At 39.6% G+C, this 21,876-nt stretch overlaps 4 protein-coding genes across 10 annotated transcripts; 1 reads left to right on the top strand and 3 right to left on the bottom strand.

Annotated features, from left to right (window-relative positions):
* Positions 1 to 1,210: 1,210 nt before the first annotated feature.
* Positions 1,211 to 7,819, bottom strand: LOC102224266 (sorting and assembly machinery component 50 homolog A). Its single transcript, XM_005810255.3, has 15 exons — positions 7,665 to 7,819; positions 6,511 to 6,621; positions 6,177 to 6,278; positions 5,991 to 6,078; positions 5,255 to 5,361; positions 4,972 to 5,102; positions 4,484 to 4,571; positions 4,062 to 4,190; positions 3,730 to 3,801; positions 3,543 to 3,629; positions 2,320 to 2,390; positions 2,135 to 2,202; positions 1,907 to 2,053; positions 1,668 to 1,809; positions 1,211 to 1,343 (listed from the first exon to the last, which is right to left on the bottom strand). Exons 1-15 carry the CDS (start codon positions 7,683 to 7,685, stop codon positions 1,298 to 1,300), a joined length of 1,410 nt encoding a protein of 469 aa, XP_005810312.1. The 5' UTR covers positions 7,686 to 7,819; the 3' UTR covers positions 1,211 to 1,297.
* A 1,119-nt stretch (positions 7,820 to 8,938) lies between these two features.
* LOC102224012 (EF-hand calcium-binding domain-containing protein 10-like) lies at positions 8,939 to 11,427 on the bottom strand. 2 transcript variants are annotated; one of them, XM_005810254.3, is made up of 4 exons: positions 11,318 to 11,427; positions 10,244 to 10,408; positions 9,290 to 9,380; positions 8,939 to 9,194 (listed from the first exon to the last, which is right to left on the bottom strand). In XM_005810254.3, exons 1-4 carry the CDS (start codon positions 11,418 to 11,420, stop codon positions 9,149 to 9,151), a joined length of 405 nt encoding a protein of 134 aa, XP_005810311.1. In that variant the 5' UTR covers positions 11,421 to 11,427; the 3' UTR covers positions 8,939 to 9,148. The 2 variants fall into 2 exon arrangements, with proteins under 2 accessions (XP_005810311.1, XP_023180561.1); XM_023324793.1 differs by having other exon boundaries at positions 11,229 to 11,405.
* A 436-nt stretch (positions 11,428 to 11,863) lies between these two features.
* On the bottom strand, positions 11,864 to 13,755 carry c2h12orf73 (chromosome 2 C12orf73 homolog). Of its 4 annotated transcripts, none has more exons than XM_023325417.1 (4): positions 13,623 to 13,755; positions 13,079 to 13,089; positions 12,841 to 12,966; positions 11,864 to 12,338 (listed from the first exon to the last, which is right to left on the bottom strand). In XM_023325417.1, exons 3-4 carry the CDS (start codon positions 12,946 to 12,948, stop codon positions 12,219 to 12,221), a joined length of 228 nt encoding a protein of 75 aa, XP_023181185.1. In that variant the 5' UTR covers positions 12,949 to 12,966; positions 13,079 to 13,089; positions 13,623 to 13,755; the 3' UTR covers positions 11,864 to 12,218. The 4 variants fall into 4 exon arrangements, with proteins under 4 accessions (XP_023181185.1, XP_023181195.1, XP_005810310.1 ...); XM_023325427.1 differs by having other exon boundaries at positions 13,079 to 13,081; XM_005810253.2 differs by having other exon boundaries at positions 13,079 to 13,755.
* A 451-nt stretch (positions 13,756 to 14,206) lies between these two features.
* On the top strand, positions 14,207 to 19,974 carry LOC102223318 (G/T mismatch-specific thymine DNA glycosylase-like). Of its 3 annotated transcripts, none has more exons than XM_005810252.3 (10): positions 14,207 to 14,676; positions 15,691 to 16,004; positions 16,097 to 16,296; positions 16,406 to 16,475; positions 17,149 to 17,284; positions 17,497 to 17,579; positions 18,179 to 18,273; positions 18,363 to 18,534; positions 18,643 to 18,781; positions 19,642 to 19,974. In XM_005810252.3, exons 1-9 carry the CDS (start codon positions 14,621 to 14,623, stop codon positions 18,735 to 18,737), a joined length of 1,221 nt encoding a protein of 406 aa, XP_005810309.1. In that variant the 5' UTR covers positions 14,207 to 14,620; the 3' UTR covers positions 18,738 to 18,781; positions 19,642 to 19,974. The 3 variants fall into 3 exon arrangements, with proteins under 3 accessions (XP_005810309.1, XP_005810308.1, XP_023181172.1); XM_005810251.3 differs by having other exon boundaries at positions 14,210 to 14,676; positions 19,639 to 19,974; XM_023325404.1 differs by having other exon boundaries at positions 14,217 to 14,378; positions 19,639 to 19,974.
* Positions 19,975 to 21,876: the final 1,902 nt, after the last annotated feature.

Below are 21,876 nucleotides of genomic sequence, written 5' to 3'. Positions count from 1 at the left end.
AGCTGGTTTTGTTCCAAAAGGTTGGTGTGACTGTGAAAGAGGACATGAGTAGAATCAAAAATCAAAAGTAAATTGTCAAATGGTTTTATTGACTAGAGAAGTAACACCCTCCACACCAAATTATGTGGAAAAAGTACTCTTGTCCCAGTGTGATTTTCCCACAATTTTCAAAAGACAACTTTCATTTCAAAATCCACACCCAGGTCTGACTCCTGCTAGACCTGTTCAATTAAGAAATCAGTTAAGTAGAACCTGTCTAACGGCATGAAACACAGAACAGAGGATCCCAAAAAACAAAACTATTATCATTCCTCAAGCTAAAGAAATTCAAGAAATAAACGGAGCAGATTTTACATCACAGTGAGAGTCAAAACATGGTAATGGTTGTGAGATGTTCTGAAATCATTCATTCTGTTCCCGACCAAAAACTCCTGGGGGAAAATGCTACGCCATCGGTTCATAGCCATAAACTTAGGCACACGCGTGTAACGCAGCAGGACAAAGATCCAAACCAGCCAGCACTAAGTTAGTCGCTGAATGGCTAAAATAAAATTGCCTCTCACAATGAGGCAGCAATGTTAGGGTATGAACTAGACATGAATCTATTCTGTAATATCCACTGTTTACTTAATAGATGTTTTTTTAATTCCTGCTCTGAATAGATTGATAGAAAAATCAGGCAGTTGGAAATTCAATTTAAAAAATGTCAAAAATGCGTAATACTCAAAATGACATTTGCTAAACTAAAACTTAGGCTAATTTTAAACAGCTCAGAATATGGATGGATGTTACTAGAGCTCCCTCACAGAGACTTGAGTCGTACAAAGGTGCATTACTGTCATGCTGACATCTTTCTAACCTGACTGTGTTGTTTATACTTTTATAGGCACTTTTATAGCATATTTGATCATTCTAATAAACAATGTCGACTTATAAAGAGCTAGAGCACAGAGAAAAAAACTGCATGGAGTCAGAAAAACAGACATTATTAAAGATAAAACTGCTGCTCGTTGGAATAATAATAATCATAACAACAGAAACCTTTGTTGTCAAAGTCTTATTTATAAGGGACAATTAATAAGTCAGAAATTGACTCTGAAGTTTACGATAAATCTAACAGAGGTAAAGCAGCTTTACACACTGATCTGGACTCATTTCTTCTCATTCCATGGCAAAATGGTTTTAAAAAATAAAGCAACACAAACTGAAGTCAGATGAGACAATTTTATTGAACTAAGTTTTTCCAACAATACTGTACAAACAAACTTTCAACACAACCGACAAAAGTTTAGCATCTTCACAAGAACCTAATTCCTGCTCCGAACTGGAACCCGTCGCATATCCTGCAAGGAAAACAGAGAAAACTTCTGAGACCTAAATCAAAGCAAGCCAAAAAAATAAAATAAAAAACTCTCAAATGTTTTACGTACTATATATAGTATGTAACAAAGATAAAGTTTTCAAAATTACCATTTATTATTCTGTATTATCATTTTATTATTTTAATTATTTTTTCCTATTATCATATCTGACATTTGGAAGCCCTTTAAATCTGCACGGTAGCCGATCTGAACAACACATTATCCAAGGAACTAATAATCGGATTCATTTTAGTGAGGCTTTTTTTCTCATAACCATAAAACAACACAAAGGGCTAAAGTGGCTACCTGTCTCCACTTTGGACTCCCATGGGAATGCAGTAATTCAGTTCCACCCTGGCAATGTTCCCCAAACGCAGCACGATGCCCAGCCCGTAGGACCAGCGGATGCATTCTGCCAGTTTCTTCAAATGTGCCTGAGGCCCCTCGCCTTGACGGAAACAAAACACGGGATCTCAGTCGAACGGGGTGAAAAAAACCCAAAAAGGAACAGACGTCTGCGAGAGCTCCGGCTTTTTTCGCCTCACCGTAGTTGAGGTTACAAAGGTTTCCGGCGTTAAGGAAGAAATGGGTTCTGAAGAGATCGCCGAAACCGCCTCGGCCCGGTCTGAAGGGCAGAGGCGTGTAGAGGTGGAGGCCTCCCGCCCAGTAGGCTTCACCTCCCAGGAAATCACCTGATGCCAGTGAAATCAGTAACAACGGCTTTAGAGCAGAACACCACATTTCAACTATGCTGATAAACGTCTTTGTCTTACCGTCACTTTGTGGGCCCATGCTGTACATACTAAATCCCCTGATGCTGGTCGGGCCACCGAGGTAGAACCTACAAGTTAGCAAAGATACGGTGAGGTGTATTTTTTTTTTTTACAAAATATCCTGAGGGAAATTTGAAGTACTCCCTCCACGTAGTCATTTCTCTAAATATTGTTCTTCTATGCACCTGTCTGCAATGCATGTTGACTTATCACCAATGGGTAGAAGAAGGCCTCCCCACAATGAGGCAGAAATAACCTGAATGAAAAAAAAAGAAACTGTTAAAAACAAACTTGGCTTGGGCATTGAAAGGACACGATAAAAATTCATTATAGGGCTGCAACTATTGATTATTCTAATTAATCGGATTAACATTTTCTATCTGTAGATCTGACAGTCGTCTGCATAACAATGGAACAGAAGGCCGTGTTTTCGGAGTGTGGACCCCCAACGGGAGCAAATGTAAAGAAAACAGAAGAAGACCCAGAACCGAGCCCTGAGGCACGACACAAGAAACACACATAAAAGTTCCAGGAAATCAAACAGCAAAAAAAAAAGAAAAAAAAAAAAAGATTTTAATTAAATACTAACAGCTGCTATCAATCGATGATTTGTCGAGGTTTCCGTGTGAAAACACAACCAACTCACTGTTGGAGCTAAATTGTGTCACATTTTGTAAATCAAGTTAAGTTTGGAAAATTTTCTAAACTTAACGGTTTAAAATTGGACAGCATAATGTGATGTTGATAACTTACAGGCGGCTACTTTTAATGAGATTCAATAAGCTTTCAAATTTTATTGATTTAATTGGATAAAAGTTGTCGGTGTTTCTTGCTATTAATTCGGGCTTATCTTTGAGTGTACATTTATGTGAAACAGTTGAGTGTAACAGCAAAGATAAAACAGACAAAATCTGTCAGTGGAGCATAACATTTTTCAGTAACACTTTATTTGACGGGTTGTGAATAAGACTGTCATGACACTGTCATAAACATGACATAACACCCGTCATTAACCAAGAAATCATGATCTGACATAAATTTGTAATAAAAGTATTACTGATTAAACTTTAGCTATAATAACATAAAGCTACATAATTTTTAAAGTTTAATCAGTAATACTTTTATAACAAATTTATGCCAGATCATGATTTCCTGGTTAATGTCAAGTTGTCATAACGGAGATATTTTGAATAATGTCAACTTTGCATTAAAAGTGTCATGATTTACCGAATGACACTTTATGACAACAGTCATAAATATTCATGAAGACTTACTCATGTTGATGACGGTGTCATGACGGTCTTATTCACAACCCGTCAAACATAGTGTTACCCATTTTTCACCCCCCGCCTCAAACTGTATTTTGGACGATGATCTTTGATTAGTGGAGCTCAACGATAAATCTCACCGAATCCAAAACGAGAGCTCTGTTGAGTTGAATCTCAAAGTCCTCCTTCAGGAACCTGGCGTCGCCTCCGGTGTAACCAGCCAGCTCCTGCACAGACACGAAACGTCGGCGTTACAAACAAGATCCGTCACATTGTCGTCCCGCGGCAATAAACAGCCAAACGAAAACGTCCCAGTGAAGACCGAACCTGATGAATCTTCAGTAATCCGCCTTTCCTCGGAAGGATGGAGGAGTTCCTGGTGTCGATGGCCATAGCGTGCTGGAAAACAAGACGACAGGCGCTAACAATATTCAATTTGCTTCTTCTTCTCAGAAATGTCGTTGTCTCCCACTGGACAACAACATCTAAGTAAGCCAGTGAAAATCTCTTCATTAGAAGATATTAATGAAGCTGGTTTAAAACCTTTACTAACCATCTTCCAACCAATTCTTTTTTCTTTTTTTGGGGGGGGGGGAACCAAACAGCAATTTTTGACCACATACCATAACTTTTTGGTGTAACAAAAAGAAGACAAATACCGAAAGGGAAGACTTGAGCGAATGGCCGCTCTCCTCTCGGATGGCGAAAGAGGCCGTCTGACCCAGAGAGCCCAGCTCTCTCCACACCGCTTCCCACTTTAGGGTTTGGCTGGTCTTCCACAAAGGAAACTGCATGTGGCAGGTGTGAAACAACGTTTGAGTTAGTAGAGATCTGCAATAATAAATGATCGTACAGCATTACCCTGTGAGGCGGTGTTTGTTCATTTTTATTTCATTACACCACAGTAAGTTCTGAATGAAAGGCTTATGTCAGACTAGTAAAAACTGGCACCAGACGGCACCGAAGAAGCTGGTTGTTTCTCAGAACTTGAGCTCAACCAGATCCAAACAAGCAAACAAACAAACAAAAACAAACTAATGGTGCAAAATGAGACAAAACGACACTTAAGAGAAGCGCTTACGCTAAGTTCTGTGGAGATGCCTCGATCCGTCTCTCTTAGTGAGCTCCACGGAAACTGACCTGTAACTTTGTACGCGTTGACCGAGATGCTGAAAGCGAAAAGAAAAGCGGAGATGTTACGGTTTTGAAATTTGGTGCAACTTTTAATACGCATCTGCCGTTTAACGACCTTCTAATCAGATCGCGGAGCAGGGCTGCTCTGTGAGGTGGAAGCTTGCAAACTGCAGCTCCAAGGAGGCGGGGCTAGAGCCACCCAGGGCTTTTGCACAGCTGAATGGTTCCAAAACCATCCAGCAAAACCATGCATGAAAATAATCAAAGCGACACTCCAACATTCCTTTTGTTGAGGGAATAACATTAGAACAGGATGTTAATCTCAAAAGAGTCAAATTCGCATGATAGTATCCCTTTAAGTTTTCATATGTACTTATAAAATTAGAGTGACCTCAAAACCATTTTTGTTTTCTAAAAGCCGATCCCATGTCTTACTTGCGCTCAAACTGTCCGGGTTGGGGTTTGAAGAAGGAGAGCCCGTACGATGTCTCTTTGGTGCCGTAGGAGAACTGGAATGTCAGCTTTTCTGCCCTACCTAACACATTCGGTAATTTTACTCCGAGTACCTGAAACGACGGAAAGTAAAACCAGGAAACGACTTATTTTAATAAAACCTGATGTTAGAAATTATATGTAACAATATATAACTAAGACAACATCTAATAAAATAATAATAATAATAATAATAATCAATTTTAACTTGGCTCAAAACACTAACCATGCTCCCTTCATTGTTTCCGACCATAGTGTTATAGCTGCCTGTCAAACGCCTGAGCTCAGTGACCTCAAAGGTCACGTCAAGACCATTAGGAAGGGCGCCTTCACCTGGAGGCAAAACAAAACAAGAGGGATGCACCGATATGAAAAGTTGGGCCAATAACAATATCTGATATTAATGTTGCTGTCACAGCCACAAATTATAAATATATGTGTATCTCACTGCGCTATCGAAATCTTGGAAAAAAGCAACCACACCACGGACTTCATCACAGTTTCTCTGCTTCAGTTAAACAGTAACTGCATTTAATCATATTCAAAATTACTGACATTTATTGATTCACCTTTGCAGAAGAAACAGTGGGTAAAAATAACAATACTATTGAGATTTTGGAGGGTTTTAAACATCATGAATTGGGATTTATTATGACAGCGATGAATTTAAATCTTACTGCGATAAGAAATTTATCAGAATAAATAGTAAATAATATGATAAATGTCCACCATCACTTTCCTCACCCTCCAGAAACAAATGGAAACATGATGGAAGTAAACATTGGTTGTTGACATCGACCCAGTTTTATTCATTGGATCGATATCGATATGTAAAATGATCGATACCGCTACTGGTGCCGATGTATCACGCGTCCCGACAAAACAAGCTAAGAACATATGAACTCTGCTCCTGTACTGGAAAACGTTACTCTTCCAAATAAAAACGAGGCGACAGACGATACCTCGCGAAGTGTCGATGACAACCTCCACCTTCCTGAAGATACCGAGACGCAGCAGCTTCTGTCGCGCGTCGTGAGACCTCCGCATCACCTGCGTCACAAATTCAAGCGCGTCGATGCCAGCGACTGCTCCGAACACAAAGGCACTGAACAAGCAATAAATAGTGCGGTGGGATGAGGCGGACGTACGTCAATCAGGTTTTTTGCCCTGAACACTTCGGCGATTTCATAACTCAAAAAGTCATCCTTTGTTCTTCCAAGTCCATCAATGTGGACTCGCTGGACAACAACCTGAAAAAACAAAACAGGAGAAACACAGTCTGAAATCTCATGAACGTCCAAAACAAAACTCAACAGAGCAAATGACGAAACAAAAGATCAATGGAGGTCATTAATACACAGTACCACATGGTCATAAAGCAATAAATCCGTCCTTTTAAAAGAGCAAACAGAGTAACAATGAGAGAGTGCTACCATATCTTGAGACATTCCTGCCTAAAATTAAAAATAGTGACATTCTCACGTTTTTGTTTTCAAGAACTTCTTGCTTTGGCTCCTGTTCAATCTCCGGAGCTTCGACGTCGTCCGCTTGGACGCCTAACTCTGGCCCCTGCATGGGCAGAGGGTCGAGGCTCTAAGGAAACAAAATATGTGGAAAACAATTAAAATCACTCAAAGCACACATAGTGTTTTACCAAACTCATGTGTTAAATATCAAAAAACAAACAGATTTAATTTAATCTGATGTTGGTTCTTAGTACATATATAAAAAAAACAGAACATGAGGGTTTGAGGGAGGAGTAACAACAGAAACAAAAACAAACATCACATGGCAACATAAGTAACACACATAAGAGCCCTCATATTAATGTTTGCAGGGCAACACTTTATTTGACGGGGTGTGCATAAGACTGACATGACACCTGTCATGAACATACATTTTTCTACATGTCAGAGAAAAGCTGTGTGGAGAATAATAGCTGGAAATAATGGCTAAAACTTATCATCTTCACAGCACAGAATAGAAATCTTCCACAAGTGTGTTTTTTTTCTTAACATATCCATCTGCCATAGTAATAAATACCATGTAAACAATATTATTTCAAGTGTAATAACCAATATGCTACAATATGTTGGCTGCAGTAGGAATAGCTCGCTGTTCTGTTTCCAATAAAAGCATTATACATGGTTATACAAGCTTAATAACGCAGTGGGGAGTAGTGGAGAATATGATTAAAGGGTATAAGGGCAACAAAAACAATGAGTCAGGAAATCACTTTTTACATGTCAATGACAAATGCATCTTTTTAGTGAAATATGTCCCAGATTTTCTGGTCAAAAACGTTCATGCAGTGTTGTAGGTATGAGTATAATCTGCTTTTATGGCTTCAGCAACACGACAGACACGCCAGCATCATTACAGACTGGAGTCAAACCATGAACGGTTCCTTATCCTGGCGTTCAACACGATTTCGTTTAGATTAAACAGTTCCTACAGTGAATCAATAGCACCACGCTACAAAAGAGCGGCATGCTGAGCCCAGTTAGAGCCTTGCTGGGTGAACTGTGTCGGGCCTTTGCTTCCAGTCCAGCAGCCGCTCTGACAGATAACTCCCACTAAATGCTCAGAGAGGTCAAAGTCCTGGCTAATACAATCCCCGCGGACTCCTTCCTTACCCTGGCATGGACGGTGCCCATGCTGAGCTCCGCTGGACGCTGTCCCGAGAACCACCGGAGAAACTCTGAGCGGAAAGCGGCAAAAACTACTTTAACCTACAAGTAACCGAGAAGAAGCGAGGAGCCTCCGTATAAGGAGGCGGCCATGTCACTTCCTGGACACGCCCCTTCCCGGGGAGCGTTCAGTAGCGCAACGCTGAAAAGGTTTTCCTATCGCTGTAAATCTTTGGACGCAGACTGTGCTGATTGCTTCATTCAAACAAATACATTGTAATGTGTAAAATACCGGGAAGATATATATTTTACTGTTTTTTTTTTTAACAGAGCCTGCTAGTTTTGAGCAATATCTACGCAAGAGTGCCTTATATTTGACATTTTAAAATTATGCAACATTTGAACAATAATTCAAACCCAAAGACATGGAGGCCTATTTTCGCCTGATTAGAGGTGTGGGAACATTTACTCAGTTAGAGTTACTTGACTGAAAACTTTATTATTTTTTTTTTAGAATTTTGTTTTAATAAAGCATTATTTTAACTTTTATTTTAGCAATATTAATGTGAGGTATCGCTTCTCTTACTGGAGTAGAATTTCAGGAGACTCTTCCCACCGTGAGTGGCTTTACTGAGTGAAGATTATTTTTAACCAAACATGTGTGAGACACACATAGTTGATGTTAAAATGAGGCATTTTGTTGGTCCACAAACTTTGTTGTTTTAATGCTACTTTCTATCGACTAAGCCATTTGGAGATCAAGAAGGAGTGAACACAATAAACAGTCATTGAAAGTAGTTTATTATTATTATTATTATTTTTAGTAAGCAGATATGATCAGTTACTCAATACTTACATCCCATTTTTACCAAATACTTTTTTACTCACTTGAGTCATTGAGTCATTTCTTGGATGCCTTCTTTTGACTTTTGCTTGAGTAGAAATATGTTGGAAGTAATGCCCTACTCTTAACTTCAGAAAAAAAAAAATTGTATATTCATACACACCTCGTAATTATAATATAATTATGACACTGCATCCCATAATATAATTACAAGATAGGTAATACTGAGAAAGCAAAGTCATAAATTCTTAAATATTGTCTCATATTAATCAGGTCCCTGTTCTTTGTGTGCTGTATATGAGTTTATGTAAAAATAAAAATTAGCAGCCATAAAATTAAATGTGGCTAATATTAAATAAAAATATGGTTGGTGTGTGGAAAAATACGTTAAATTAAGTAAAAGTTCAGGCTTAGCGGAAAGACTATTTGACAAGAGTGGATACTAGTATATTTATTAAAATGTACAATATGAAAGAACATAAAAATTGAATCAGAATGAGCACAATTCATCAGGCAACTTCTGCATCTTCCACAGGCTTAGCAACTTCATATGTTTGCTACCTGAAGCAAACAAATAATATCTCTACAACCATAAATAACATGAAATAAAATAACAGCCGTTGCAGAGGAAGGAGAAAAAAGACTTTCAGTACTTTGCATATGTTGCCGAGTCTCTCTTCAGAACTTCCATCCTAAAAAGTAAAAAAATTAAAAAAAAGAACTCGCTGAACGATTCATAACAAAACATACTATCACATGCATAGCCGACTCAGCAAGCTGCACTTACGCTTCGGTTTTAAATGTTTCGTGGGATATTTTGTCTTTCGCTCTGCCCTCAGGGTTTATGTTGATGTCCTTTATGCCAAGCATGGTCAGAGCTGCGGGGGAGAAACAGTTTTGTAAATAGCAGGCTGGGTTTTGGATAATATTCACACTGAAACGCTGTAAATTACAGCACTGACTGGAATAACATTACCTTTGAAAACATTTGATTAATACATCAAAAGTGGCCTTGTTGAGATCATCAACAATTTGACCTGTACAGATAAATTGTGGTATATTTTCAGGGGTTCCCAAACTTTTCCGTGGCGTGGCCCCGCAAACAGCAGTAGCTTCAGCCGAGGGACCCCCTTCGCTAAACCCCACAGGCAATGCTACAAAATGTGTACACAAACATCAGCTTTTAGAATAATTTTTTTTTAACTAACTTTTAATTACTACATTTTTTTTAGAACAGAGGCTGCCTTACACTTTCCAATTTTAGTTTTCCATGAGTACTTAGCTGGGCTCCTGGTCGGCTCCTTCTGTCTTTTTCTTGTCAGAGACTTGTCCGTTTTGCGCTTGCTAGCACAGCTATGCTAGCTTGAGGAGCAAAGCAGCTTGATAAATTTGACTGTCAGAAAGTTGGCTGCCAGTCAAGTTAAATTATTTTAACTTATAACTTATAATAATGATTATAGAGTTTATGATTTAAAAAAAATTATTGGGCAATTTTTTATTTTTTTTTCTATTTCTCTCCAACATTTTGAGGCCCCCCTGTTCCTCCCTGGTGGCCACCCCTGTAACACTGGAGTTATAGGGGTGTTTAGATCTTATTATAATTTTAAAACTAAGCTTATTCTTTCACAGCTTCAAGCTTGTTTGTGGTTTTAAGAACCTTAAAAAAAAAAAGGTTTGTTCACGGAAAATAGTTAAGCTACAGTTTTAAGACTTCCTGAAAGCGACCAGCAGCACCACTCACCCTGCTTGTACTGTGCAAAACTGATATACTTCTGGTTAGCGGGATCCATTATACCGCAGACGGCAGTCAGGTTGGAGTTGTCAAACAGATTTGGCCCTCTTATCCCACTTTCCCGGGAAACCTTCAGCAGATCCAGCTGCTCAATGAGAAACTCCTTGGGATTCTCTGAATGACACAATCATCGAACGCGTTAACGACGAAGGCAAAACTTACACACACACACACACACACAAGAGAAATAAATAATGAAAATTAGTCACAGGATCAACACTATCAAGATATTCAGACTAAATATTTTAACTACTGTGACAACAAAGCATCAAAAGATTGTTCTAGCTATCTAGTTGTGATTTGTTGTTGACATACCCTGCAATAGGCTTGAACATTAAATAATTTTTGGCTTTAAATTATTTGTAGGAACTGTTGTTTTTACAGGGTGAAAAGATTGGCCAACAGTAATATTTTTTTTCTTACACGCATGCCATTTATTTTTGGGGTACATATTTTCAGCAGATCCACCTTGACCTTACACTTTTTGTATCCATCAACAAACATCTGGAATAATGCTGGATGTTTGATAGGCTCAGATGGCTTGGTGTAAAAATAGGATCCATGTTGTTCCTTTGTGTTATTTGGACTTTCAAACTTGAAGAAAAAATCTTTTTACTGGTTGTTGGATCTTTTAAGAAAATCCGAATTAGACAAAATTGGACCTCAAAGCAAAATTGAATTCTGCTTTATAAACGTGCTTAATTGTGTAAATACTCATTTAGCCCTTATGACTAAAAAGGCAAAGATAACTGACTGAAACTTCTCTTTCAGAGTTTAAAGAGTTAGCTTTTGAACTTAATTCAGTGCGAGTTTAATAAGGCAAATAAGCTCAAGGAGCGTCTCTACAAAGTACATTTTTAAAAAAGTGAATAGTTGATTAACGTTAAAACTCTTGATTGGTGTCAGAATTCAGTGACGGCGACGTTAAACAAACCGTAAATCAGCAGCTGTGGAAAAGAAATGGTGCTAATGAAGCTCACGAGAGACGGACATTCCATGATTGAGGAGGAAATGAACTCTAACCGGGTCTGTAAAACAGGAGCATGCTGGTCATGTTGTCCATGAGCTCAACAATCTTGTGTTTCTTGAGATATGCTGTCGCGTCTCTCTCTCTCTTGGTCGCCATTTTTTCCTCCTTTCTGTTGAATCGGGTTGCTACGATACCACAGGCCAGGCGCGCGAGCACGGCAATGGTAAAACCCACTGCGCGTCAAGCCCGACTCAGGAAGCTGGTCTGTGAATAGGTATCAATATGTTTATCTGCTTCTTTTCTTCACTAAAGATATACATTTTATTTACGGTGACCCCATACTTCGAATTTATGTCTTAGAGGCTTAAAAGGACGACGTTCGTCTTTCACAAAAAAGTTTAAAATGCACAAATAATGCATACGTCGCTTCACAGTTTCACAGTAGCGCATATATAGATCTTATATATATATAATTTGTGAGATTGATAACAAGGTACTGCTAGCATTCCAGTTTGACACTTTTATTATTTATACATTTCACTGTCTAGCCGGAAACCATGGCAGTAATGGGTATTACATGTGTAAATAAAACACTCTAATATCGTTTAACTCTTTTAATCACTTCTCTAAAATAAGCAACATTTAAAATGGACAAACGGTCATCAAGATAATTGTGCTCGTGACAATAATTCAGAGACAGCCAAGTGTGATTGCAACTGATTAAACCGCAGTCAAATGAAAGAAGGCTGGAGGTAAAAATGATGCAGGTGAGCAGCCGCGATGCGATGGTTCTGTTCTCCAGGTCTCTTTGGCTCAGCTTCATTCAGACATGAAGATTTATTGTCTGTGTACAACATAAGGCAAAAGAGCAACATATCCATTGCAGTTGTTTCATAAGAGACTCTGTCCCAAGGTACATAGTAGTATTTCTTCTAAAAGAAACATATTTCCCCGTCAGTCCACATTTTGTCCTTCTTTAAGCTTCTGAAAGGCGGCAGCAGCTTCCTCTCTAGCTTTGTAACCGTGCAGTTCTGTCTGAAGCTCTCCGGGTTTTGGTGGGATTTCTGGTATACTCTGAAATACAAAACAAAAACCAAGCAATCTTGGTCTGAGAGCCACACTTGCAGTCATAGTCAGAACAAGTGTTGGTATTAAACGATGAAAACGTTTCCAGACATATTCTGGGAACTTCCTTTTGTTTTACAACGTCAATACATTTCACAAAATTGTTAGCTGATTGCTAAAGTTGTGTCTTCAGACATTAGCGTGTCTGTGTGTGTGTGTGTGTGTGTGTGTTTGAGCTTGTGTGTGGTGATGAGCAAAAAAAAATGCACAGCACATTTTCACTTAAATTGTTTTTTAAATGTTTTTTTCTTTTGATTGTATGTTGTACAATCAATCCACACTGAAAAACAGACAGCTGGAATAAGTCAAATAAATATTATTTAAGAATTATTTTTCTTAAATTAAGATGAGGACTGTTTCTAAACTTCTTATCAGAAAGTTTCAAATGAAAGAAAAGAAAAAAACAACAACAGAGCTTATACAGTGACAATGGATTCAAGCTGCCTCTTACCAGATCAGGAAGGTAGTACTGATGGACGGCCTGCGCTCCTGCAAACATGGCCAGAACACTGGCTCCCAACATCCGGATGTACCGCGGCCACGACACACCAGCTGGCATCTCTTACGGAGTGATAGCCTGTAGGAGATATGATTGCTCAAATTAATAGTAGGGTAAAAAACAACATAAAAACGCTTTCTACTGTTTGTAGAAAGGCTTAGTTCGGCACATTTATCTGATCTCTTCTTACCCCCTGAAATCCTCCAAAAGTTCCAGAGAAGGGTTTTGTTTTAGTACCCAGCATACAAAAAAAAAAAAAAATGAGTGCAATGTCATATCATTTTCTTATGATTGCTCTTAGACAAAACACTTTTTAGTACATTTGTCTGAATGCAGAAAAATGTATCCCCATACCTTGATGATCCCACCATCAGTGTGGGGATGGTGAGCTCAGCTCTTCCACCACATAAAATATTTCAATTTATCAGTAAAAGGTTTTGACATATTAATTTTATTTTTGTTTTGTCGTTTTTGTAGTTCTCTATACTTGGGTTTTTAAACCGCAGTATGAACATTACCTGAAAAAGCCATGTTCTAAAAATGTATCAGTATTCCAGCTTAACAGGTCTTTATTTTTACATGATCTGTATCTAAATGTTGGTTACATACATGTGGTGAAGGAAGGGAGGTTACGAAGTCCGAGTAAACTAATTTAAATTAGCCCTGACAAAACAGCGGCATGCTAAGCTAAGACATACTTAGCGGAACAGGAAGCGGTGCTTTTACATCCTTACCTTGTTTATTACATCAAACAATAGGTGCTATGTAGAGTTTTTTTCTAACCATCTTAAACCACAGTATCTGTCATTGAGACACAAGCAGCACGCAGGTCGTGTTTAGCTAACAATTAGACGATCTATGAGCGGTGACTTCTCACTCTGCATATATTTACGAATGACGCGGTCTCCCAGAGCACTTAGTCAAGTTGCCCCTGAAGTTTCCAGGTTGAAAATAACAGGACATTTACCACACCGACGTGAAATCCACAAATTAAAACATATTTCACGTAATGCCGTCTCGAAGCAAGAGGACAGAGATGAATTGTTCACCAAATGCACCGTAAGAGTGGGCTACTGGCCTAACCACGAAGTGATGATCGTGAAAAATATACAATCTTTTCTTTCAACTTTCTTCTATGCTACTGATTTGCGTTGTTGTGCGCCTCGAAAGCAACGTTTATCGCCGCCTAGCGACATTCCACGTTCCTGGCTTTACAGTCAGTTGCGCGTTTTTCCATATTTTAATTACTAAACATTATATACCACTTTAATGGAACGTATTGTACATAAATGTAATTTCACAATTATTCAGAATATAAAGCACATCGACAGACACAGAATTTTACTCTTGTGGTATACACTATGAGCACTAGGTGGCGGAAGAACGTCAATTAAACCAGATAGAGAAGAAAATGTTGAGCATTTAAATGGTCTTTGTTTTGCGGCTGCTTCGTTTCCGTATGTTAACCTTAATCAGAAAATGTACGACAGGTATGTTCCTACACTCCAGTACGTATTTGGTTCGTTAATGTGCAGCTCGGCCCACAGTTTCAATACACCTGTATAGAATTCCTTCTAGCTGTTAGCAACATTAGCTCTTTCCTCCCTTTAGTAACGATGATTCTTCTTTGTGTGTTAATCGGAGGCATTATTTTGTAACCTAAAGCGTGTCGGTGAGTTTTAGCAGTAGTACAACATTACATTAAAGGTACTGAAATAAGTCGACAGTTAATATGGAGGAAAAGCAGTTTACAGCATTGACGGTTCCCACGGATTATTTTCAGCAGTGGTGAGTTGATGTTGGAGCTGACCGACTGACTGGGGGAACTTCTCATCTTATCTCCCCTCACACACTCATTTTCATGCATGATGGAGAAAATGACAAGACAGGTGATCAGACTGTACATTCAGGCTTCTTTTTGACTGGTCGCAACATAGCTGGCAATTACATTAACTCGTCAAAAATGCTAAACTCATAAACGTGCTTTGAAAAAAGTTGTTTTCGTATTGATGGGCGAGTGGTTAAAGCTGTTAAAACTACCGCATGTAAAGCAACACACTTGAGAGGAATTGACTTCTCATCCGATACGTAGATGGGAATATAAACACATATGTATGCTCATAACAAGAAAGAAGAGATGCAGTGCTTTACAACAACAACAAAAAAGTAAAGATCTGAAAAGTGCGGTGTGTATTTATATTCAGACCCCAACTCTTACCAGCCCCCCCTGCTCGTCAGTTTCTTTTCTCTGTTCCAGCTGTAACGCCGGTAAAGAAGTGAAGTAGTGTTACCGTGGAGATGGCCTGTTGACTGTGTTAAGCAGTAGTTTTCCTCTACACACGGCATTTTCCATGTAGCTAGAGTCGCAGAAAGGTTGTATTTACACAGGGATTACACGGCACACCTGGACTCCATTTACTGATTGACTTCATAAAGTAATTGGTCGGCACAATGTTTTATCTGGGCAGCATAAATGGGGCAAAATGCTCACTACACTACAATTTTTTTTTATTTGTAAAATAAATGATAAAAAACAAAAAAGTATTGAATATTTTTGTAAGGCACTGCATATTGCATTCTTCCTTAAATGAGCTGCACACAGTGGCAAATATAATCCACAAAGTGATGTACGTCAGTGCATGGTTGTTTGTAAGTATTGTGTGCATTTTTTCTCTCTCACTCACACTGTTTACCATTAGACATGACAGTTTTCCTTGCCATACGTTCTATTCTGTGTGTGTGTTTGCTCTCCTCATTTATTATTACTATTTTTATTATTATTATTATCTATCTTCTCTCTAGGTACCAGGCCAATCAGCAGCACCCCGAGGCTCAATACATGCTACCGTATCACGGCCTGGGCCATTATGCCGACGGCTACATGGAGGAGCCCGTCATGGCGGAGCTGTCTGTCCACAGGGAACCATCGGAAAACCAGGAGCCCTTTTACCACAGCTACCCTCCGGCGTCCGGTCATTACCAGGAGCAGATCGGCCAGCCAAGCTTCAGCGAGCATCTGCAGCACCCGCAGCACTCGCAGCACCCCCAGCAGACTGAGCATCAGCACATGATCCAGCAGCGGGAACCTGACCTTCAACCTCACGCTCCTCCTCCAGGTAGACTGACGAACCACAAACGAAGCAGAAATGAGACGATGTGTGGTGTGTGTTTTTTTTTTTTTTTGTTCAGCTTCTTTTCTCCGTTCCAGCTGTGACGCCGGTAAAGAAGAAAAGAGGCCGACCGGCTAAGCAGCAGGTGGCGGATAAGGAGGTGAAGGAGGAAATGGATGAAGCCGAAGCTGCCAAAAAGGCCAAGCGGGTTCTGAACCGCTTCAACGGCATGAGCGTGGCTGAAGTTATGGCGAAGACGCTCCCTGACGTCCTGGCCTACAATCTCGACATTTTAATAGTGAGTTGTCTTTTTTTTCTTGGGATTCTGCAACAGTTGATTAGCAGTACCATAAAAATAAAAAATGCTATTTTGCTGCCACGGTAACCCCTTTTATGTCTCTTCTCAGATTGGAATCAACCCAGGACTAATATCAGCCTACAAAGGACGCCATTACCCAAACCCGGGGAACCATTTCTGTATGTTGACGTTCTGTCTGAGTACTGCCTACAAGCGGAACCCAACTGTGGGGCTGTTATTTGAAATGCTTACTTTACTGCCAAGGCATTTCTGAAAGCGATGCCATGTGCATCCAGCCATCAACAACCTTAAATAAAACAAGGCAGAAATAGTACAAAAAAATCTTGCAGTAATATATATACTACTATACACTGATCATGTCATTTAAACATCCACAAGTAGCTGTTAAATACAGAAAATGCCGACTGGAAGTACATTTTTCCTGTTGTTCTGGCGCCCTGTCTAGAGCGGCGCCCCTATGCGTCGCATATAATGCACACCCACTTTCTGTGCAACTGTTACACTGTTGTTGTTTTCTTCAAGGTATCCGAGTAAAGGGGATCCAATAATAATGCACGAAACGTTCTAGAATTGTATGAACGTCCCTCCACTTCACAACTACATGCGGCTCTGTTGGTTTATTATAAAAAAAAAAATCCTTAAATACATTAAAATTTGTGTTTGTAACTTGACAAAATAGGGGAGAAAAAAAGGTTTTTCTGGGCATGAATATTTCCACGCGATATATCCTGTAGCACTGTTAAATCTGTTTTAGTTGCTCTAGTAAAAAATGTTTTTTTTCAGCTTGTTTGCAGATCTAGCGAACAAGAAATTAGTTTTGTTTTTCCGCAGGGAAATGTCTGTTTCTGTCTGGTCTGACTGAACAGCAGCTCAACTACATGCACGACCAGAGCCTGCCTGAGAAATACAGCATCGGCTTCACCAACATGGTGGAGAGGACCACACCGGGCAGCAAGGACCTGTCCAGGTATAAACCACCTGACCATGTGATGTCATTTTAACTCCGAGGAGAAACTCTTAGATTGTTCACTTCGATCAAAATATCAACCTAAGATGCTTACTTTAGAGAGAGGAAAGGAGTGGGGCGAGAACGCACCCATGGGGGACGCCAGTGCTGATGGGTCCTAGTTTAAAAAATAACATTTTTGTTTTTTTCTGACATTGTTTTCTGTTTGCCAGTAAGGAAATCCGAGAGGGAGGTCGACAACTGCTCGAAAAGCTGCAGAAGTACAAGCCACTCATCGCTGCTTTTAATGGCAAAGGTAAAAAGAAGCGAACCTGTTGAAGCCATAAGATATCCTACGAACGCAGACACAGACTGTCGCTGCGTCTCCGTTACACACTTCAGCAAAACTTTGTCAGTGTTCAGCCAATGTCGAAAAATACTCCGCAATTGCAAGTGTTTCTGTTAAATAAGAAACACAATTAAAATCTCACGTGAATAAATTTGTTCATGTGGTAGGTCATTAAAAAAACCCATCATCCTTCAACTGACTTCCTGTCGATTTCTTCTTCATGGTTTGCGCGCCCGTGTCAGCATTCGGTTGTGACTTGTGTGATGCAAAAAAAAATTGTTTCCGTTGCAGTTTTGTTAAATAATCACATTTTAAATAATCACATTTTGCTCATCCTAGCACCGAAACGTTTTAGCAAAAAACAAGAGATTTTTCAAACTTGCCATGTTTCCACCCATCCATTCATTTTCTAACACCCTTTCATCTAGTGGGGTCGGGATTGCCATGTTTCCATTAAGCTAAATTAATTTAGAAATTGCCCAATTATATGGTCAATGGATACGCAGTTACTTGACAGTTAATTGACAAATCAGCAACAATTCTCTTCTACTTTTTTTTTTTTCCAGGAATTTATGAAATATTTTGCAAAGAAATCTTTGGTGTAAAGGCCAAGAATCTCGAGTTTGGCCTGCAGCCTTACAAAATCCCAGACACTGAAACGGTACGTGTCGAGCAGAACGCATTTTAATATTGAACCGTACCGCCAGTACCCTGCCGCCTCTTCATGGCATTTATCCCCCGCACCCTCAGGTGTGCTTCCTGATGCCGTCGTCGAGCCCCCGCTGTGCCCAGTTCCCCCGCGCTCAAGACAAGGTGCATTTCTACATAAAGCTGAAGGAACTGCGTGACCAGATGAAAGGCCTGACACCCAACGGGGAGGTGCTGGAGACGCGGTACTCTTTCGACCTGCAGCTGGCTAAAGGTACGTTGCACCACGCCTTTGGGCACTGAAAGAACTGTAGCGTTTTGCAATTATCATTATTTCTTTCTGAGAAACTCTTAACCCACGGCTGACGTGTTTGTGCTGCAGAGGACGCTAAAAGGATGGCAATCAAAGAAGAGCAAGTGGATCCAGAATATGAAAGCTGTAGTGGGCTTCATGATGGGGTGAGGCAGAGCAGCTGAGACAGAGGAGAGGAGGACCACAGGCCAACTACTGTAGCACTCAGGTATTGTGTAGCTGTAGGAAAAGACTGGTATTTTGAGCTGGTGTGCAGTACAGACTTTAAATCGTGTCGATCACTGTAACCATTTTAAATTTAGCAAAATGTCACCAAAAAGTTGCGTTTAGCACACATATCGCTATTCTAGCCTAGCCTGGTCACTGCCTTCCTACACAATTCTCATCTCCCTTCACTGCACTGCTTGAGATTTCTCCCATTGACCTGGATTTGTTCTGTAGAATTTCAATAGGGCCAATCGGCGAACAGAAGAAGTTGTGAACGATGACGTTGTCTGTTGTCTGCCTGTAGTTTTAGCAATGGCAGTGGAGGAAGCGAGCGTTACCGACTGGGTAGAATTTAAGACTTCAACAGAGTCCATGCCTCTAGGAAGAAACCGTACATTATCTCATTAAATTACTTGCTGTCTTAAATTAAAATGCTGTCTACATCGTTTTAAACTTTGTGATTATGAGCGTGAGTGGGAACAAAAATAGCAACAGGTATTTTGTTCCATATAACACAGTAGGAGTGTAACAGGTAAACCTTCTATGGATGCAAACTCAACTAAAAACCCACCTGTTTAGGATTGTATTTGAAACGTAATCAATTACAAATTTATTGATGGAACTTGACTTAATGTCGTGTTTTGATTGTTGATTCTGTGTTGCATTGTGTTTCTGTGTTTGATATGATGTAAAGCACTTTGAAATGCCTTGCTGCTGAAATGTGCTATACAAATAAAATTTGATTTGGTTTGTACTCAAATGGAGTTATAATCGACGACTTCTGATCGGCTTATAAGAAAACAAAAACATTGCAGATTTATATGTGCATTGTGTAATTTTTTTTTCTTTCTTTCACAGAAGTAGTCTATACACAAATGGCACCGTCGGGGTTGTAAGCTCAGAAATATTTCTTACCTGAACAAGTCGCAAGGTAAATCAGCCTGGAAACGAAAGAAGACTGTGCTGCACCTGCGGAACTGCCACGAAGAGACCTCAGCTATTTTTCTAACAGTCTGGTATCTGTTTTTATGGTATTTTTTATCACTATTTATTGCATCATGTAAATTTGTTTCAAGTGAATTCTTTTCTATTTTGATACAGTTGTATCTTATGATTTATTTGCTGTATACATGGATTATTGAATTATGTCTTTGATTTGTAAGCACGGCTTTATTAAATCTCGTCTAAAGGTGACCGGCTCAGTGTGTGTTTTTTTTTTTTTAAATAGCTCCTGACCTACGTTTAAGAAGATTTTTATGGTGTTTAAAGAAATTCAAAGCGACACTGAAAATACAGGTAAAAGCCAGTAAATTAGAATATTTTGAAAAACTTGATTTATTTCAGTAATTGCATTCAAAAGGTGTAACTTGTAGATCATATTTATTCATTGCACACAGACTGATGCATTCAAATGTTTATTTCAATTAATTTTGATGATTTGAAGTGGCAACAAATAAAAATCCAAAATTCCGTGTGTCACAAAATTAGAATATTGTGTAAGGGTTAAATTTTGAAGACACCTGGTGCCACAAACTAATCAGCTGATTAACTCAAAACACCTGCAAAGGGCTTTAAATGGTCTCTCAGTCCAGTTCTGAAGCCTACACAAACATGGGGAAGACTTCAGATTTGACAGCTGTCCAAAAGGCGACCATCGACACATTGCACAAGGAGGGGAAGACACAAAAGGTTATTGCTGAAGAGGCTGGCTGTTCTCAGAGCTCTGTGTCCAAACACATTAATAGAGAGGCAAAGGGAAGGAAAAACTGTGGTCAGAAAAAGTGTACAAGCGATAGGGATCACCGCGCCCTAGTCAAGATTATGAAAAAAAACCCATTCAAAAATGTGGGGGAGATTCACAAGGAGTGGACAGCTGCTGGAGTCAGTGCTTCAAGAACCACCACCAAGAGACGCTTGAAAGACATGGGTTTCAACTGCCGCATACCTCGTGTCAAGCCACTGTTGACCAAGAAACAGCGCGAAAAGCATCTCACCTGGGTCATGTTTTCTGACGAAAGCAAATTTTGCATTTCCTTTGGAAATCGAGGTCCCAGAGTCTGGAGGAAGACAGGAGAGGCACAGGATCCACGTTGCCTGAAATCTAGTGTAAAGTTTCCACCATCAGTGATGGTTTGGGGTGCCATGTCATCTGCTGGTGTCGGCCCACTCTGTTTCCTGAGATCCAGGGTCAACGCAGCCGTCTACCAGCAAGTTTTAGAGCACTTCATGCTTCCTGCTGCTGACCTGCTCTATGGAGATGGAGATTTCAGGTTCCAACAGGACTTGGCGCCTGCACACAGCGCAAAATCTACCCGTGCCTGGTTTACGGACCATGGTATTTCTGTTCTAAATTGGCCAGCCAACTCCCCTGACCTTAGCCCCATAGAAAATCTATGGGGTATTGTGAAAAGGAAGATGCAGAATGCCAGACCCAAAAACGCAGAAGAGTTGAAGGCCACTATCAGAGCAACCTGGGCTCTCATAACACCTGAGCAGTGCCAGAAAGTCATCGACTCCATGCCACGCCGCATTAATACAGTAATTGAGGCAAAAGGAGCTCCAACCAAGTATTGAGTATTGTACATGCTCATATTTTCATTTTCATACTTTTCAGTTGGCCAACATTTCTAAATAATCCCTTTTTCTGTATTAGCCTTAAGTGATATTCTAATTTTGTGACACACGGAATTTTGGATTTTCATTTGTTGCCACTTCAAATCATCAAAATTAAATGAAATAAACATTTGAATGCATCAGTCTGTGTGCAATGAATAAATATGATGTACAAGTTACACCTTTTGAATGCAATTACTGAAATAAATCAAGTTTTTCAAAATATTCTAATTTACTGGCTTTTACCTGTACATTGGATTTCAAAGGGGGAAATTGATTGGATAATGTGTTTAAAAACTAATGGATGGTACCTCATTTGATGTAATTTTAACTTAGCAGCTTTAAGAGGGGTGAATTCAAAGACCTTGCAGTCCTCTTTCTGAGATAATTTCAAGATACCAAGGTCGTTTTTTGGCCAGGTGAGGTCAGCAGAGATCTGTACTACAACAAATTTAATGATTTTGCACAGTTGGTGATGTTGAA

Source organism: Xiphophorus maculatus, chromosome 2, assembly GCF_002775205.1.
Source record: "Xiphophorus maculatus strain JP 163 A chromosome 2, X_maculatus-5.0-male, whole genome shotgun sequence".
Taxonomy (NCBI): domain Eukaryota; kingdom Metazoa; phylum Chordata; class Actinopteri; order Cyprinodontiformes; family Poeciliidae; genus Xiphophorus; species Xiphophorus maculatus.
The sequence above is the reverse complement of the archived record's forward strand: the minus strand, read 5'-3'. Positions and strand labels throughout refer to the sequence as shown.

What these genes read in the sequence shown, in the direction of transcription:
- LOC102223318 (XM_005810252.3), top strand. Translation starts at nt 14,621, where the DNA reads ATGGAGGAAAAGCAGTTTACAGCATTGACGGTTCCCACGGATTATTTT. An exon ending in ACAATCTCGACATTTTAATA is followed by an intron (nt 16,297 to 16,405) that starts GTGAGTTGTCTT and finishes GTCTCTTCTCAG; the next exon opens with ATTGGAATCAACCCAGGACT. An exon ending in CGACCTGCAGCTGGCTAAAG is followed by an intron (nt 18,535 to 18,642) that starts GTACGTTGCACC and finishes TTTGTGCTGCAG; the next exon opens with AGGACGCTAAAAGGATGGCA.
- LOC102224266 (XM_005810255.3), bottom strand. Translation starts at nt 7,685, where the DNA reads ATGGGCACCGTCCATGCCAGG. An exon ending in TCAACATGCATTGCAGACAG is followed by an intron (nt 2,203 to 2,319) that starts GTGCATAGAAGA and finishes GCTAACTTGTAG; the next exon opens with GTTCTACCTCGGTGGCCCGA. An exon ending in CCTTTGTAACCTCAACTACG is followed by an intron (nt 1,810 to 1,906) that starts GTGAGGCGAAAA and finishes GTTTCCGTCAAG; the next exon opens with GCGAGGGGCCTCAGGCACAT.
- c2h12orf73 (XM_005810253.2), bottom strand. Translation starts at nt 12,948, where the DNA reads ATGCCAGCTGGTGTGTCGTGGCCGCGGTACATCCGGATGTTGGGAGCC. An exon ending in AGTACTACCTTCCTGATCTG is followed by an intron (nt 12,339 to 12,840) that starts GTAAGAGGCAGC and finishes TTTGTATTTCAG; the next exon opens with AGTATACCAGAAATCCCACC.
- LOC102224012 (XM_005810254.3), bottom strand. Translation starts at nt 11,420, where the DNA reads ATGGCGACCAAGAGAGAGAGAGACGCGACAGCATATCTCAAGAAACAC. An exon ending in GCTCCTGTTTTACAGACCCG is followed by an intron (nt 10,409 to 11,317) that starts GTTAGAGTTCAT and finishes TGTGTCATTCAG; the next exon opens with AGAATCCCAAGGAGTTTCTC. An exon ending in TTTTGCACAGTACAAGCAGG is followed by an intron (nt 9,381 to 10,243) that starts GTGAGTGGTGCT and finishes TCTCCCCCGCAG; the next exon opens with CTCTGACCATGCTTGGCATA.